Genomic DNA, 17,691 nt, shown 5'->3' on the forward strand with positions numbered 1-17,691 from the left:
ATTTGAAGCTGCATCTTCTTGCTTTGCTCCCTGTTTTCTGTTGAACCAGTTGCAAAAATTACTGTTTTGACTGCCTAGATTTTCTATATTGATTAGGAGTTTCAAAGAGCCATTAGGGGGTTTTGTTTAGCACATTTATTTTGGAGTGCTGGCTATAGTTAGATTGTTAATTATATATTCCAAGTCCTGGTGTTTGTGGCTCTGTCTGCAGCCTCCTTCTTGGTTTTTTTTTTCCCTTTTCTCATAGATTTGGAGAGAAGTCTCTTGGCACAAAGCTAGTGTGATAAACTTGTAAGCTTTCAGGGGGCTCATTTGTCTCTCTTTGGTGGTAAGAAAGAATTGACAGGGCTCATGTGTTTTAAGAAATATCAGGGTGTTGTTTTGCCCTCGTGGCAGCCAACCAACTCTTTAATATTTGCCAGCTAATAGGATTAGAAATGCTTCTGTATGAATGGGTTACACTTGCCAGACACGTCTGGGACCGAATCCAATTCCTGATAATTTTTGCTGTTTGTTTCAGCAGGAAACAAAGCAACTTCTTAACCCCATTAAATGGGGGGGTGTGAATGAGCAGTGCAAGCTGTTAATAGGGAGCACTTGATTAAATGTCCCTTGGTTTGTGCTGCTCTGGGGTGTTCAGGTTCAGCATAGCTTTAATGGGTTTTTTTGTGGCTTCTTCAGAGGGTTCACATTAGTGGGGTAGTGGAAGGTGTCCCTGCCCTGGCAGGGGTTGGAACAAGATGAGCTTTAACGTCCCTTCCACTCCAAACCATTCTGGGATTCTCTGATAAAAAAAAGAAATAAAATTCACCTGAGGATGTTCCAGCCTACAGACTTCTCTTCCACACACACCTGGTGGGTTTTGACACCAGTTCCTGGTTTGGGCTGCTTTGTTTGCAAGCTTATTTTAAAATCTCTTTTCTTGTTTCTGTGTTGTGCCTGGCTGTGATGTAGACATACCTTTTGGAGGAAGAAATTGGAAATGGCATTGAAGAGCTTTTTACTCCTTCATTGCACACACTTTAGAAATTAAATTTCAAATTTGTCCCCTGCAAGCAGCTACTGAACTTAGTGGTCATCTGTTATGATTCTTCTGTGATAACTCATTTCCCATTTTCTCCACAGCTGAGTGGGAAAATAATTTAACTTGAATGATTATTGTTATTATGAAAATGCTACTTTATTCTCGAGTTCAATCCAAATACCTCGTTTCCAGCGCTTCATTACAGCTGATAAGCTCACCATTGATTGTAACAGAGATGGAATCATAGAATCACTTGGGTTGGAAAAGACCCTTAAGATCATCAAGTCCATTGGTTCATATTTTGTGAGAGGAAAGCTAAGTAAAGTGAAAGCCAAAATTGTCCTTCACATTCTGCTGGTTTCTAACCTTCAACCATGTCCCACTGAGGTTTAAAACATACTGTTGGGAAGTAAAACCTGAATTTCAGGCTGAAATAAAAAAGAGGAGTTCCGTGTTTGAAGGGTTTAGTTTAGTAATGTGCCCAACGATGGAGGATAATAAATCCTTTCTTATTTTTTTGCTATTTTGAATAGTTGAACAAGGGAATTGCATTTTAAAAATTAGATAAATGCTAATAAGATCCATTTTGCTTCATATTCCCAATTAAGAATTAGGGAATTTTTCCCCCTGCTTATCAGAATGGATTCTATCAATGACAGTGAAAATGATTATTTTAATACTTCTTGTCAGCACAGTATTGTAATGACTGTGTACTGCCCCAGGATGCCTTTTTAATGGTTTTAGCCTTCTTGAATTAGCTTGATGTACCATTAATGCATGAGAATTGCTTTTATTTCTGTTCATGGTGTATTCAGAACCACACATCTTTCCCTGCTTTATGTTTGGATTTTCCCTGACCCATTTAGCTGTGGGCCATGCGAGTCTCTGACACCACAAAGGAGCAAATGTTCAAATATTTAGAGGATAAAATTTTACTATCACAGGGTGTGAAACAAAAGGGTTTGAGTCTAACTTAGGTTCAGAGTTGAATCTGTGTCTGTAGCTCAGCAGTTCAACCAAGGGGGTTTTACCTCATCTAGATGGCTGTAACACCCAGATTTTGATCTAAATACTGCCCAAAATAACAATATAACCCTGTGAATATTGAGGCAGGAGTTGCAGGTATGTGGTGGCAGAGGCCACTGCTGCCTCACAATTTGCACTTTGCTCTGGTGCTGCCAGTATTTTTGGATGCTTTATTTGCAAATTAACTAGTCTTTTATTAAGGAGCGTGTCTACTCTGTGTAAAAAAATCTACCAGGAGTATTTCATTTCCAGATCCAAATAGTATTTCCCACGTGGTGTTGAACAAAGGTGAATTTCAAAGCACCATTTCTCTGTTAAGGGATGGGAGATGACAAATTATTCCTGCTCCAGCCTCATCGAGGGGAAGGGCTGTCACTTGCCATCAGCATTACCAAGTCAGCTTTTATAGATGTGTTTTCATTAGGAAATGTTCATCAGCCTAATGGGAAGTAAATAAAAAGGAAGTAAATGGGTCCCATCCCGACAGCTGGTTTGGGAAGATCAATGTGCACTTTGGCACTGGATGTGGCCTGAGGGATTCTCTGCTTGGGCTGGGCTGGTGGGGACCCAATGTTTCCTTGGGTTTCCTTGGGTTTCCTTGGATTGCTTTGGATTTCCTTGGATTTCCTTGGATTTCCTTGGGTTTCCTTGGAATTCCTTGGATTGCCTTGGATTTCCTTGGATTGCTTTGGATTTCCTTGGGTTTCCTTGGATTTCCTTGGGTTTCCTTGGGTTTCCCTGGAGTTGGGTTGAGGCCTCTGGGAACATGGTGTGTGATGAGCTTCAGGATGGTCACACATGGTCTGGATCAACCTGCTGACTCTTCCATGCTTCACAAATCGATGTTTTGGCCGGTTCGATATTTGTATCTTCCTGGTTTGTTCGTTTCAGGTTTTTTCTAACGAGAAAGTGACATGAGGGAGTCAATTTATTTTCCTCGATATCATGGCTTAGCCTGGAGCAACAAATGCTCAAGCCGAGTTCATTTTAAACCCCCCCTGTTCATTTTAAGTCGTTTCAGTTTTAAGTTCGTTTTAAGGCGTTTGTTTTAACGTAAAATTAACCTTTTGATTGTATTAATGCACGTTTTGATTTTATTAATCCGGGGGAATAACGGAGCGCGGCGGGAGCGGCCGCCAGGGGGCGCCGGAGCCGCGGCGTGAGGGGCCCGTGATGGCGGCGGCGGCGCCGCGGAGCCCCTCGGGGACGTTCAAACGTTCCGGCAGCCAAAATCGGCCGGAAAAAAATATATATAAACGCAAAAATCTGGTCACCCTCGTCTTGTGAGGTGTTTCTGTTTGTGTTTTATTCTGAACTTGCTTCAGCTTCACTCTTGCTCATGCTTTGCCCTTACACTTCACTTTATCCTTCCTGCCTGTAACTCTTACGGGCCATTAATAAATGGGAAGATTTAGTTTGGAAACAAGAATTTCACTCCACCTGTAACTCTTATGGGCCATTGAACAAGGAGAAGATTTAATTTGGAAACAAGCATTTAATTCCACTGTTCTTTGGGGTTTTTTGGTGGCTGTTTTTGTTTGCATAGAGGTTTCTTCTGGTTTCCAGGTAATCCCTCAGCCCCATTCAGCAGATGACAAGTTCTGGTGCCATAAATCAGACTGCACGTTGTTGTAGGAAGGTGAACTAGCAGGATATTAACCAATATCCAGATATTAACCAATATCCAAACTTGATGTAACCCAGGCTTGAAATGAGCTGTGTGAATTGAGCATTGCCTGGTGAACCAGGTGTGAAGAAGCCTTCATCCTGGGGAGCAGTTGGCATCAGTAGGATTGGGCTGGAAAATGGATCCAAGTCCTTGGATTTATATTTTCTGACTGATTACCAAATTTCACACTTTACACATTACTTTCTTTTTCTGTTGTCCCCAAGAACTTAGGAGGTCTCTGTGCAGTTCCCCTCATGCTTGGTGCTGTCCAGTTTTGCTGCCATGCTGTTTGGTGGGCACAGACTTCACCTTTTTGGCCAATTTTTGGGTGAAAATTGCAGCAATTTTGCAGGCATTGGGGACTTGGAGACTGGTACTGCTCTATCAGGTTTTTCAACACCGCACCTGGATCCACAAATGTGTGAAGGAAAGAAAAGAGCTCTTTCAGTGACTCGTCTGCATCCAGTTTTTCAAGCTTGGAATCAAATAATGGGATGAGGAGCTGTACTCCAGGGCATGGAATTTTAAAAGTGCTACAATGAGCATGGAGGAATAGAATGATTTAATGCCAGTAAAAGTTCCAGAGAGGTTTTGATTTTAGCTCTGATGTGTCATTCAGTAGGTGACTCGTAGAAAACCATAATGTCTTGCAGAACTTTTTATGTGACTTTTAATTTTATAGTGGTTATTTCATGGCACTTCCTTTAAGTCTTAATTTGAAATGTATGCAGTGAGGCAGGTTACTCAAAACCTAGAGCAGAGCTGCTGGTTCTGTACAATAGGTGACAGCTGTTAAATTTTTTGGAGAGCACAATAAATGCAAGACCTAGTTCAACATTGATGAATTCTTCATTAAATGGCAGCAAGAATGTTGATCAACATCTCTTCAAAATGCAAAATAATTTAGGTTTTCAGTAGTGAAGATTCAGAATTAGTCCAGTAAAGTCATATTCTATAATGTAAACTCTAATTGAAATCCTGGGGCAGGAAAGAAGGTGGTTGTTTGGGGGTAAATTGCCTTTTTTTTTAAATTTTACATGAGAGTAAGAGGCAGAATCAGTGTGTTTGACAGACTCATGTGTGTTGTGCTTGGCAGATAAAGTGTTATAAACACATTTGTGGAGTGTCTGGCAAGCAAGTAGGAAATTGTTTTCTAGAAACAGGAGCAAGAAATTCTGGAAGAAGGAGGAAGTTTGAAAATTCCTTATTTTTCAAACCCCTCCTTTTCTCAGTAAAGACACCAGGAAAGGCAGAACAGAAATAAGCCAATAAATAAATGTTGTCATGCTGCAGTTCCTGGCGGAGCTGAAAGCAGCAGTGACAATTTCTGCCATTCTTTTTGAGCCAAGTGAGCTGAACAGCAAACTGACAGCACAGCAGAGCTGCTGGCAGGGCTCAGTCACGGGCTGTGTCCAGAGGGGAGGCTTTAAAAACAAATAAAATGAAATTCTGCTTGGTGATACCTGTTAGAGTGAGGATGCTTTGGCTGCTGCAGAGGAAGTGACCACAAGGTTAGGTGAGGGCCAGGAGGGGCTTCAGCAGAGCATGACCTCCTCAAAGTGCCTGTGTATATTTGCTTTATCTCAGCCAGAACCTTTTTCTTCCTCATATCTGCTTGATTTCTGAGTGTTCTGTGTAAACTGTGCCTCGTTTGCTGCATTTTGGGGGATGCTCTGCCTTGCCCAGCATATCTCTGCCTCTCTTCCTACTGCTGTGCTCTTTGTTACACTTCTGTGATTGTGGTTTGATCATTTAATCTGACATTTTCTTCTTAATTTTTTATTGACAAATCTTAAAACCCATACACCTCATCTGCCACTTTGTTTTCTACACCTTCTCCAGCAAGCCTTCACATGCAGAGGGCAGCATGAAATATCTAAAGCTTGATTTTTCAATTTTTTTCGTTATCCTCAATATGTCTTCCCTTGGCTGTTGGTTTTAACTGTCCTTTGTGGATTTCTCTTTAAATTTGCTTGCAAAAAAAAAAAACCAAAAAAACCAAAACAAAACAACCTTTGTTGGCTTAATATTGAGGAATGGAAGATTAAGAGCTAACCCAGGAGATGCGTTGTGTGAAAACAGAAAGGGAAGGCAGAATGCCCTTTCTGTAACTTCATTCTGTTCTGGACGTGTTTAGGAGCATTTATTAAAGAGAAGATCCCGCTTTGCCCCCTTATGATAAAGAGATGCTTTTGTCTGAGCTATCAAACGTTTAAAACTGGTGTAATAAACATAATCCTTTTGTAACCTCCTCTGTTGTGCAACAAACACATTTTCAACATCAAAGTTGATTATTAGCATAGCTGGTTCCTCAAAAGCCACTTCGGAAGCGCATTGCAAATCGCTGCCTTTCAGCTAATCTGTATGCATATGCAAATCCCATTGAGCTGTTTGCAGCGTGGATTCAGCTTTAAAAGCCTCCCTGGATGCGGGGGGTGGAGTGTGGAGCAGGGCACAGTGCTGGCATTCCCCTCGGAATTCCTGCACCAGCAAACTACCAGTGCTGCTGCTGCTGCTTCCAAATTGAGGAGATGCGTTTTTCCTTCCTCCCTCTCTATAGAGAATCTTTAATTGTGTATAATGAACTTGGACATGGAGGGTTAGGTCTGATGAGGTGGTGCTGCACAAGACAACTTGTGCCCATCAAAGCTGAGGCTTCTTCCTCTTCCTCTAGAAGAAAAGCATTGTGTGATTTTGGTCAAATGTCAGTGCAGCTTTATCTGTAAGTTATCTGTAAGCTCCTCCTTTCATTTCAGTTTCTGTTGTTGGCCAGTCTTGAACATTGAGACTGCTGTTCTCTGCATCAAACTCTTCCCTTTTCACTCTTCCTTCTCTTTCACTCTTCCTTTCCTCTTTACTGGAGTTCTGTGTGAGCCAGACACAGCAAGGTCAGGTCCTGCCTGCTGCAGGATCTGGTCAATACTTTGTGGAAAAGACAAAATCCAGCCCAACACCATTCTGTACAACTCAAGAGATGAATCTGCAGCACAGAGCTGTTTTTGAATAGTCTCTGTAGATTTTGGGTACTTCTTTAGCTTGGTCTTTGCAGGGGTACCAGTCTGGGATCCGTGTGGACTTGTTTCAGCTGTGCATGCTGCATTTTGGTTAGGAAATAAGCTCAAATCAGGGAGGAAAATTAGCTGGCAGATGGATGGGACTGCATGGGTTGCCTCAATTATGAAAATGATCCCAAATATTAAATTTTACCCCTGATCACAGGGGCTCAACATGTTTTATTAAAGGGTTAGGAAAACTGGGGGACTCTTACACTTCTTGATGTGGCACTTGGAGATGTGGTTAGTCGTGGCTTTGGCAGTGCTGGGGTAGTGCTTGGACTTGATTTTAGAGGGCTTTTCCAGCCTAAAGGGCCCTGTGATTCCTGTGATCCCTGACAGTTCCCACATGTGACTTCACTTCATTATTTCCTGCAACTTTCAAAACGTCAAATTAAATTTTTAATAAATTCTAACTCTGATAGAAAACATTTTTTGGAACATATTTGTCATCTGTGACAAGTGCATTCCCTCAGCAACCTCTGTGGAGTGCTGACTTATGATCTTTAGTTCACATATTATTATAAAGCTGGTACATGACTAAAAATTGAATAGTTTTGTTAATAAATGTGTGAATGTTTGTTCCTTTTAGTTTCAGCACAAGAGCCTTTTGTGTCAGGTCACTTCTGCACTGTCTCAACTTTGGAAAGGCTTAAAGTGGCTTTCAGAGCCACAGAACCAATTTTAATTTAAGGCAGAGGTTTGTTTTTCTTCAAGCTCTATCTGCACTTAATGAAAGAACGTTATTGGCAGATGTTGAAGAAATATTTTTTCCCATGGAAAATTGGATTTGGGGCATAAAACTTGTTAATGTTAATAAAGACAGGTCATTACTGGTCTCAAGTCAGATATGCAAACTGCAGGAGATGGAGTGCTGCTGGTGGCACTTGTGCTGCTGCTCCTTGGGTGTGAAAAAAGCCCTGGTGAGGAGTAAATCAGCTGGAGTTGAGCGCACACACAATGGCCTCACTCCCATCATTTATGCCCCTCCTGATGCCTGATGCACTCACTTGTGTCTTAGGCCTGGTAATTTACAGTCTCCCAGAAAGGTATGTTTAGATTTAAGCTGTGCAATAGTGTAACTAATGAGAAATAGAGGGGAATTTATAGCACTTGCTGATTGATTGGCCAAGTACCTCGACATTAATTGAAATCTGAGGACTCCCAGCTGTCTTTCAGTTAAAAAAAATTAAATAGGGGGATAAAAAAAGTGGTTTTGGAGTAGTGAAACTATTGCTTTGTAGCATTTATGGAGAACATGGCTGGGGTGAAAAGGTGGGATTCCCTAAAGAATGGAAGGGCTGTTTCCTAATCACCTGCAGGCACTGGCTGATCTGCACCCCTGGCACTATCACTCAGCTTTTACAGTCCCACTGTGACTCCAGTTGTCTTTCCCTTGGAGTTTGGCCCCAGTTCCATCTGGGAACTTGGCTGTGGAGTCAGCACTTTGTGCTGCCCTGCCCTAACAGAGGCACTCAGGCCTAACTGTTGTGTGACAAATTATCAGGATAAATACTTGGCGTTCATCTCTCGCTTCATAGCGCCGCTGTTTAACCAGAGCACACAGCTCTCTCCTCTGCTGTCATCCTCTAAATGCACCATTCTTGCTGCAGCTTAGTCTTGTGAAAATGTCTAAATTTTCCCATTAAGTGCTTAAAAAGTAATAAAACTAAAGCCATTAGCCTTCACTCGTCAGATCTGTATCAAGAGAAATATTCTTGGGCGCCATAAATCTGATCAAGTGTTCGACATTTATATCATTCGGCTTCATTCTCTGGAAATGGACCTTTGAAGGTAAATTGCATTAAGTAGGGCAGTTTAAATTTTTAATACAATCTTATTGTAACTGTTAGCAAATGATTAAAGTGCAAAGGGGGGGCTTATGTGTTTTGGGAGATTTATGTGAAATGCTCCATGATGCTTCTGCTCTGGCAGGGAACTGCTTTTGTGACAGCTGGATGTGCATAAACCCACATACCCAGAGGATTTTTAGCTTGTAGTGGTGGAGGAGATGACTTCCTATGTGCTGCTGGATTTCTGGAGGGTGTTTTGGGAGCAGGATTTATTCCACCTGCACTGTGGTGTTGTAACACAGCTTAACTCTTTTTCCAGCAGGCCTCTGTGTGCCTGAGAGGTGGATTGTGATGGCTCAGTGGGCAGCGAGCTCATGGACTGAGGTGGTTTATTTAATCTTATTTAGGTGCTTGGTGCTTTGTTTTGAGGGTGGTATTTCTTTAAAGGACAAGAACATTCTCTAGCTTGGGTTTGGTGAGCAGCATGGATAAGCTGTGCTTCAGAAGCAGTGATGTGTTGATGCACCTTTTTTTGCTGTTGCTGTCATAAACCTGGTTGCTCTTTCCTGAGGAGAATGCTCACATCTTGAGGAATAATATCTGTGAATATTTAATGTGCAAAAAAGTGATATTTGTTCAAAGTATTAGGTGACTATAACTTTTTTCTTAGATACCCCAGCAATCATGGCCCTTGTTTTGGAACCAGCTGTGCCCCGTCTGGATGTAGCTGTGTGATTTCATGGTGTGGTTACACCTCTGACTTCAGCCTTTGAGTTGCTAGGTAGCAATTTTGTGTCATTTTGGCAGTTGCAAAAAGAAAACCATTGATTATTCTTGGTTTTTTTTTTTGGTGAGCTTTTTCTTTAAGTTGAGTTAATAGGACTGTCTGGATGAGGTATGACTTAAGTTGAATGTGATTTAGTAAATGTGATTAGTTTATTTCTTTCTAGAGAGTTGGATGCATCTGAGATGCAGTGCCACAACCAGCAGCTTTCTGTCACTGTGTCCTTCTCTGTGCTCTGTTAGTGAGCTCATTGGGTGTCCATGACTCTTCAGACAGCAGAAATGTTCTCTATGACAGCAGTCATTTGGTGGTGTGTGCCCCAAAGTGGGCTTTTCATGAAGCTGCCTCAAAATAGGAGTAGGAAATGACTCACTAAGGTGGTAAAATCCTGAAGTATCATATAATTTTCTGTTACTTAAACCTATGGTTTGATATGATGTAAAAGCAATTTTATGTTTTGACATAGAATTAAATACATACAATGATTATTGCATACAATGTAATTATTACATACAATGTTATCCTTAGGAATGTTATTCTTAAAGGGTAATTAACAAGTCAGTTGTATCCTTTATGGACATTTTACAAAACACATCCATTTGACAACATTCTCTTTGAGTTTTTTTCTTGTTTCAACATTTTTCAACATTTCAACTTTTTTTTCTTGTTTCAACATTTTTTAATCTTTGCATTTAAAATCAAAACTCTGTGTGGGATCTAACAGGATTTATGACTTTATTCTGCCCTCATGGAAAGGTCAGCAGAGCTCCAGGAGGTCCTGGTAAGGTAAATCCATGTGCAGGAGACTTTACCTGTGTGTCTGGCACAATGTTCCCCTTAAATCCTCAAGTTGTGTGCTTCTGCTTGCAGCACAGTTGAAGCAGTGAAGAAAACATGGGTTTATTTTTTAAATTGCTTCAGATGCCAGATTGTTTCCAGTGGATTTATTGGCATATTTGCTTACCTAGTCTTGGAAGGCAGTGATTTGCATGGAAGTTGGGAATAAGTGATGTGCAGTGTTAATTAGAGTTACCTGTGGAGGAAAAAAATATGTGTTGGCATTGATGAAAGATATTTAATACTGAGCCTGATTTACAGCTGTATTTTCATATCTTGTAAGACAAGGTTTAAGAAGCAAAGATTTGTTAACCAAGCACTTTGTCCTATACAACTTCCTAATGCTTTTGGTGCCTTGCACTACAGATTTGTATCTTTTTGGTCAATTTGGACTTTTTTTTTTGGTCATTGAGGTTTCTCCCAGCAAGTCTCAGCACAGGCTGTCAGAGAGAGCATGGAGGGGGTTTATGCTCAGTGCAGAGCAGGAGCTCCTTTCCCTGGTGTGGCTTCACAGTGGCACCACTTCTTCAGGGCAAAGTAACTTCAGGCATTTCTGGCTGCACCTGGCCAGGAATTAGCTGGATAAATTGCCATTTCCAAACCCCAGCTTTAGAATTGTCCAGCACTCATTTCTCTATTACACATGACACGTGGGATGCCAAGCTCTCCTTTTAAACAGAAGAATATAAAGGTTGTTTAGCCTAGAAAATTGATTGAATTTAAAATAACAGGCACAATGGCCTTAATAGTGGCTACTTACATTAATGTTTCCCATTTGGAAGCATTTGTGGTTAAGGCTTGCTCTGGTAGTTATTACTGCCTCTCCTGCAATATGTAATTGTGGAATAAATTTGCTTTTATTGAACCCTTACTTATCCTGTAAACATGGAATATTAAGCTAAAAGGCAGCTGCTGTAAAAATGTAAGCTGCTCTATATCTTAACATCTTTCACTTGTGTTTTTTAAGGTAAAAGCAAATACTTGCTCACCCAAAAACCCCAATTTTACAATGTTATTTTCCCCCAAGTAGTTAAAACAGGTATTTATTTAAACAAGTGTTTATCTCTGCTGATATTTTTCACTCAGCTGTCAGCATTCCAGCTTCAACTGAAGGCCATTTTCTGTCTGTTCATTGGTGAAGGAAAATTTCCTGCATTCCCATCTTTTGTACAAGTGGCAGGTTTTAACTGAACCTGCTGTTTACTCCTTCTTGGACATGCAGAGGAGATGGATGGTCTTACACAGGTTTTGATGAGAAACCAGTTTTGATTTAAATTAGTGGTAATTGGAGAAGAGTGTTTGCATCTCCTAAAATATGCAGCACCCCTGCACTGTGATCACTAAGAAGAGAAATGGCACCACATGTTACAGGTCTCTGTGTCTGGAGTCTGCCCTTTTAATATTCCAAGCTTTCCTTGGCTGAGCAATTTAAATGTATAAAAAAGAGCACAGGAAGAGCTGTATTCCCTGCTTCTTGGGAATGAAAAGTGATCAGACTGCTGGTACCTTTGGGTGTTTTCCAGGATCCATGTTAGGAGCAGGGAGACAGCTGCTCCATGTTAGGAGCAGGGAGACATCAGGTCTCAGCCTGGATTAGGTTTCCCTCAACTCTCTGGGGTGCTGCAGAGTGTTCTCAGTTTTCTGAGATGTGGGGCTGGAGCAGACTCTCACCTTGTGCCTTGAGCTCCTCCTAGGGAGTATTTTCCTCTGAAGTCCCTGCCTTTCTCATCCTTGTCCTTGGATGGAGCTGTGCTGATGAGGTCGATGCCTCAGGTTTTAGCTTTTCTGTTTTTCAGACTCTGTACTGCTTTAGTGTGAGCTTCCATTAGGGAATGCTGAGCTCTCTTCACAGAGCAGGGAGACAAAACAATTCCTTCTCTAGCTGGGGACCAAGGACAAATGATCCAAATCTCAGCCCAAGAGCACAAACAATGTGGGCTGGAGAGAGAAAAAACAAGCAGGATGGGACTGGATGGGCTAAAGCTGGAATTGGACAATTAACCCCAATATGCAAATGGATCAGAACTGATCAAAGTGAGAGACCCCATGACCAGTTGTCCATTTTGTGACCATTTTGGTTCATCTTGGGTGCAGCCCTGGCTGGGCTCTTGTGCTGCCCAAGGTGGATCCATGGAGGAGATCCCTTTAATAAATCCCTACTTTATTCTGTAACTCTGTCTGGCCTCTGTTCTAGGGCAGCCTGCACAAGGCATCAAGGTCGAGTAGGAGCTGATGTGTGAGCAGCCCTTTGAACCAGGGCAGCTCCTCTGGCACCAGCACTCGTTCCTAAAGGGGATGAGCTCCCAAACAGAGCACCAGGAGGAGCCAGTTCCTTATGGAGGCACCACCCTGGTCCTCCCCTGAGGGAATTCAGTCCTCTGCTCCTCATCCCCCAGGAAATTCAGTCCTCTGCTCCTCATCCCCAGGGAATTCAGTCTTGTGCTCTTCATCCCCCAGGGAATTCAGTCCTCTGCTCCTCATCCCTGAGGGAATTCAGTCCTCTGCTCCTCAGCCCCAAGGGAATTCAGTCCTGTGCTCCTCAGCCCCAAGGGAATTCTGTCCTGTGCTCCTCAGCCCCCAGGGAATTCAGTCCTCTGCTCCTCATCTCCCAGGGAGTTCAGTCCTCTGCTCCTCATCCCCCAGGGAGTTCAGTTCTCTGCTCCTCATCTCCCCTGGAATTCAGTCCTCTGCTCCTCATGCCCGAGGGAATTCAGTCCTGTGCTCGTCATGCCCCAGGGAATTCAGTCCTCTGCTCGTCATGCCCCAGGGAATTCAGTCCTCTGCTCCTCATCCCCCAGGGAATTCAGTCCTGTGCTCCTCAGCCCCAGGGAATTCAGTCCTGTGCTCCTCATCCCCCAGGGAATTCAGTCCTCTGCTCCTCAGCTTTGCCTGGGGAAATGAGCTGTGCTCACCGTTTTCCTCTGGAAAACGTGGTTTATGTGGAGATCCTCAGAGTTCCATGTGCAGCTCCAAGCTCTCCTGCTCAGGGCTCCCTTAAAACCCCGTGGGCAGGCAGGGAGCAGGAGATGCTGAGGAATGAGTGGGTTTTTGCCTAACAAAAAGCAGCGTTTGAGATGGAAGTGGCAGGGGGTGGGAAGGTTAATTTTGTTGTGGTGAGCTAGGTCAGGCATGGAAGGAGAGGCATTCAAGCCAGGAGCTTTCCCTCCCAACTCAGAGTGGGAATTTCACATGCTTTTAATTATCAATGCCTTCAAGCAGAATACAACTCCCAGTCATTCTGGCTCATGGAATTAAATTTAAATGTATAAAAAATAAGCATCAGTCGCCCTCCAAGGCCAAATTTTGCTAAATATCAGTTTCTCTTTGTTTACAATTCTTAAGTATCCATGGCATATCCCTGTTTATTTGCAGAAGAGTTCTTGACTTTGCACATAAATTTTGTATAGCTTTTCATACTACTGATATATTATAATAAAACCTGTCCCCAACTGATAAATTTAGTATATAAAAGTACAGACAATTCAACTGATTCCTAAAATGAGTTTAAATGCTTCTCACTCTCTGGATTATTTTGATATCTGGATAAAGTTGGTATTCATCTGTTTTCCTTCCCCTTCCTTGCCCAGACTGTGCTGTGTGTGCCAATGCTGCCAAAACCCCTGTAGCCACATTGCAGGGAAGAGGTAAATATATTCCTTGGCTAATTATCTCTGCCATGTGAGAGCAGGAGCTTTTGCAGATGAGGTGGTTTTCATTCATGTGTGGTTTTTGTTCAGTTTGGGTCTTAATTTAGGTGTGTACCACATAGGATGAAGACAAATCCATGTGCATATGTTAAAGTCTGACCTTTGGTTTGCTCTCTTAACTTGCTAATGTGTTTTAAAATATTTTAATATATAGCTTCCCAGGCCCCAGATCAATAACCCAATGGGTCTGAAATGACAGAGTGCTACGATATTCCCCTTTAATTTAAACATTATTAGCTGATGAAGGTTATGATCAATATGCTAGGGGAAGATAAATTAATTGATATCATCCTTTCAGGATGATAAGAGGCCTATTGGAGGTGGGATGTAACTAATGAAGCTGCTTCTTCATATATATGAGCCATTCTTTATCCAATGTATTCTCACTAAATCATGGTTATGCCATCATTCATTTACATGAAAAACATAAGCCACAGACCAGTTTGTTATTAAAATTGCATTCATTTGAGAAGAAACTATGCTTACACTGTCCCTGCCTGTGTTGTAATGTAGTGAGGGAAAATAATCTTGGAATTTACATAATTGTCTTTTTGTGTTTGCTGAACAAGACAGACTGGGTTCTGTTGGCTTAATTCCAAGGAGTTTCTGGGGAACTTTTTAAGGAGATGCTAGTAAATGTCACTGGCTTTGGTGGAGGTGCTGCAAGTGACTTCAGATTTCTTGGCACAAGTTTTGTGAAGTGCTTCCCTTCATGAAGAAAACTGCATGCAAGGAAGCTGAATTTAGTTAGTGGCATTTTTGATTAGCCACTACACAAGTACCTATTTCCAAAGACTGAAATTTTGATTGGTTTTTAATTTGTGACTCAAAAGGTAGCAATACATTTTATTTTTATGTATTTATGACATAAAAAGAGCTCTTTCCAAAGGCTTTAGCTGAATTAGCAGCATGAGCTCAAGTTCCAGTGTGTGATGGGATGAATTTCTGAAATGGTTTGAGTTGTTTAAATTGAAAGATTGTAGGAGAGGTTTGGAAGTTGCTGCATTCCACATCAGTTCTGTTTGATCTTTTTTATTATGGGTCTGCCAAGCTGTGTATAGAGATGTTAATGGCTCTGATCCCTGTATCTGTTTGATAAATGCTGCTTCTCCTTCCATGCTGAAGAGAATGTCTTAATAAATTGCAAAAAAAAAAAAAAAAAAAAGGCATTTTTCCAGCTGTGCTGCTGCTGTGAAGGAATAAAAGCTAAAATTAGAAATAATGATACAGCTTCTTTCCATAAAGAATTTCACTGGGATGTGTGGTACCACCAATCCAGGTATTTATTGGCTGTCATGAACCCTTTATCAGTTCTAATATTCCAGTTCTCTTTGGTTTGGGCTCCACAGTGGATTCCCCTGGTGCAATGGCTGATAAAAAAAAGGAAATCCATCTTATTCCTTGGCAGCAGAGACCATGTATCTCCTGTCTGCCAGGAGAATATCCCAAAGAAGAATGGAAAATATTTGCTACCATGAGCTTTTATGAAAAACATAAGCCTCAGATGAGTCTCTCTCACCCAAGACTGATGAGCTTTGTTAGTGTGGGGTCACAAACACAGAGAGGACTCAGTACAGCATTCCTGGTATTGCTTTTTGTCATTTTTTCCCTGAGTCCTCTGGTGCTCACCTGGTGGAATGAGACTTCTGGAGTCACATTTTCTATGTGGAGAACCCAGCTGGAGTCTCCCTTGGAGCGCTGTGGAAAACCAGCGCCCTTCCCCTTCCCTGCAACCCACTCAGCTTTTGGAGCAGGCTTTGGTGGTGCCCCCCCAGTTTGTGTGTGTTGTTCACTGTGTGTTTTCCCCCTCTGTGTGCCCTGCCTGACCTGCCTGGCTGTTCTGTCTCCCCTCAGTTGCCCAGAAGATCGTTTCCACCAAGAAGAAGCAGCAGCTCTCAATCGGACCCTGCAAATCTCTGCCCAACTCTCCGAGCCACTCCTCCGTGTGTTCTGCCCAGGTTTCTGCCGTACATATCAGCCAGGTACAGACAAAATCAATGCTTGGGAAAGGAGCTGATAAGCTGTTTTTCATCTCTGATGTGTTTCCTGCCATTTCAAGTGCTCTCCTTGCTGCTCAAGAGGTAGTTGCCATTTTATTAATGCTGTCAGTGGTCTATAGTTTGAAGTGATATTTGGATTTTTTCTTTAAGAAACAAAGTAGCAAAGCAGAATAATTTGGCTTTAAAGCCTGCTTGGAATTGATAAGCCTGCTTTGATCATTCTCATTGATACCCAGCAGCCTGCAGGTCTGGGTAGGCCAATCATTGCAGTTGCAGGATTTGCTGTGCTGTGGTTCAACATCCCCTTGCTGTGTTTTTGGTGGTTACTCTCGTGCTGAGCTGGTGTATCCCAGTGGTTAGAGTGGTGGAATTTTACACTTGACGGTATTTTGAGAAATATATGGTTAATACCAACATTATGGTTAATACCAACTTTTACCCATGTGCATTGCAGGCTCCCCTGTGTTTTCCTGACAATGCCCTTCCTCAGTGTCTTTGTTTTCTAGTGTCAACTGATCATCTCTGGGCTTGTCCCCAGCTGGGATGGATATAAACTGAATGATGTCAGGTACCCACAGCCATTCTGGTGTGGCTTTCAGTCTAAACTCAATAATGCACAGGTTATTTTGCAGTCCTGAGCCAGCCACGTGAGGATTTGTTTTGCTGTGGACCTTTATCCCACAGAGTGCCTGCTTTTTGGCAGAAGGGAGTAACTTGTCCCACTGGGTTATCACCCTAAAGATGCAGGTGCCAGTTTAGTCTTCAGAGTTCTCTGCTGTGACTTACTGAGTCCTGATCTGATCACAGTCACTGTGGCTTTTGCTGATGAGCCCAAAGAGAATGCTGGAGTTCAGACCCCCCTTTCTAAAGCAGGTGCTGACTGAGGTGTGTTGCTCCTCAGAAGAGCCCTGGCACCTTCTGGTGAAGGACAAGTTCTCCCATGGGAGAGGCTCTCCCCTTCCAGGTTTTCTCTGACCAGTTCATGGCCACAGGCCCTTGGAACTCGCCCTCTCTGGGGGCATTTTTTGTTAATGAAGCTTTTTTTGATGAAGGAAATAAAATATCTGGGGGCTCACTGGCTTCCTACCCAAATCTGGTTTGAAGGTCAACAGCAAACACCAAATTCTAGACCAGTACCATCACCTATGCAGCAAACTTCTTGCCAGTGATAAGAGCTGTTTGGGAAAATCAAGGCAAGGTAGCTTTTGTGATAAGGCTCCCTAGATTCCGTTTCAATAAAAGTGAAATAATGTTCTTTACTGCCTTTGGCAGGTGTCATAATTACCTAAAGGGGCAATTGCATCACCAGTCAAAGATGTCTCTCTTCTGAGACTGATGTCATGCCTAAAAGTAGAGGCCAGCAATCTGTTTTATGTCTTATCTCCTTTGTGCTACACTTAAAGGCAGTATGACCTTGTTTAAGGGAAGGAAGCTGAATCCTTATCCCAGACTTAAAAGAACTTTGCAACTGCAATTCCAAGTTTAAGATGATCTGGGGCAAGATTTGCCATCTCTGATCTTGGCTGGAAGACTGGCTGGTGTCTTGCCCTTTGGAACGTCTCTCTTGGTGTAATGATGTTCCTCTGAAGATTTCCTCCATGAATCAACCCCGTTAGCGGTGCAGTGCCCTGCCACTTGCATTCTCCACAGGAGCAGAGGCCTTCAGAGGCAGTGCTTGCACACAGCACTTCAGCTCAAGTCAGATATTGTTCCATCTCTGGTTGGATCATCCCGGGGATTGAACTCCTGCAAACTCTCCAGATGACTCTGCAGTCAAAAGCTTAGGCTTTAGAGAGAG

At 42.4% G+C, this 17,691-nt stretch overlaps 1 protein-coding gene across 13 annotated transcripts in view; it reads left to right on the top strand.

Moving 5' to 3' along the window:
* AGAP1 (ArfGAP with GTPase domain, ankyrin repeat and PH domain 1) overlaps window positions 1–17,691 on the top strand; it is a 324,467-nt gene that overhangs the window by 127,488 nt on the left and 179,288 nt on the right. For all 13 annotated transcript variants that reach the window (XM_071418328.1, XM_071418329.1, XM_071418331.1 and 10 more), the window contains one exon: window positions 15,748–15,875. In XM_071418328.1, the coding sequence (XP_071274429.1) occupies window positions 15,748–15,875 (128 nt within the window). The remainder of the gene's footprint in view (window positions 1–15,747; window positions 15,876–17,691) is intronic.

This window comes from Agelaius tricolor, unplaced genomic scaffold (genome assembly GCF_023055355.1).
Source record: "Agelaius tricolor isolate 1412-34295 unplaced genomic scaffold, bAgeTri1.0.p SCAF_83, whole genome shotgun sequence".
Lineage (NCBI taxonomy): Eukaryota > Metazoa > Chordata > Aves > Passeriformes > Icteridae > Agelaius > Agelaius tricolor.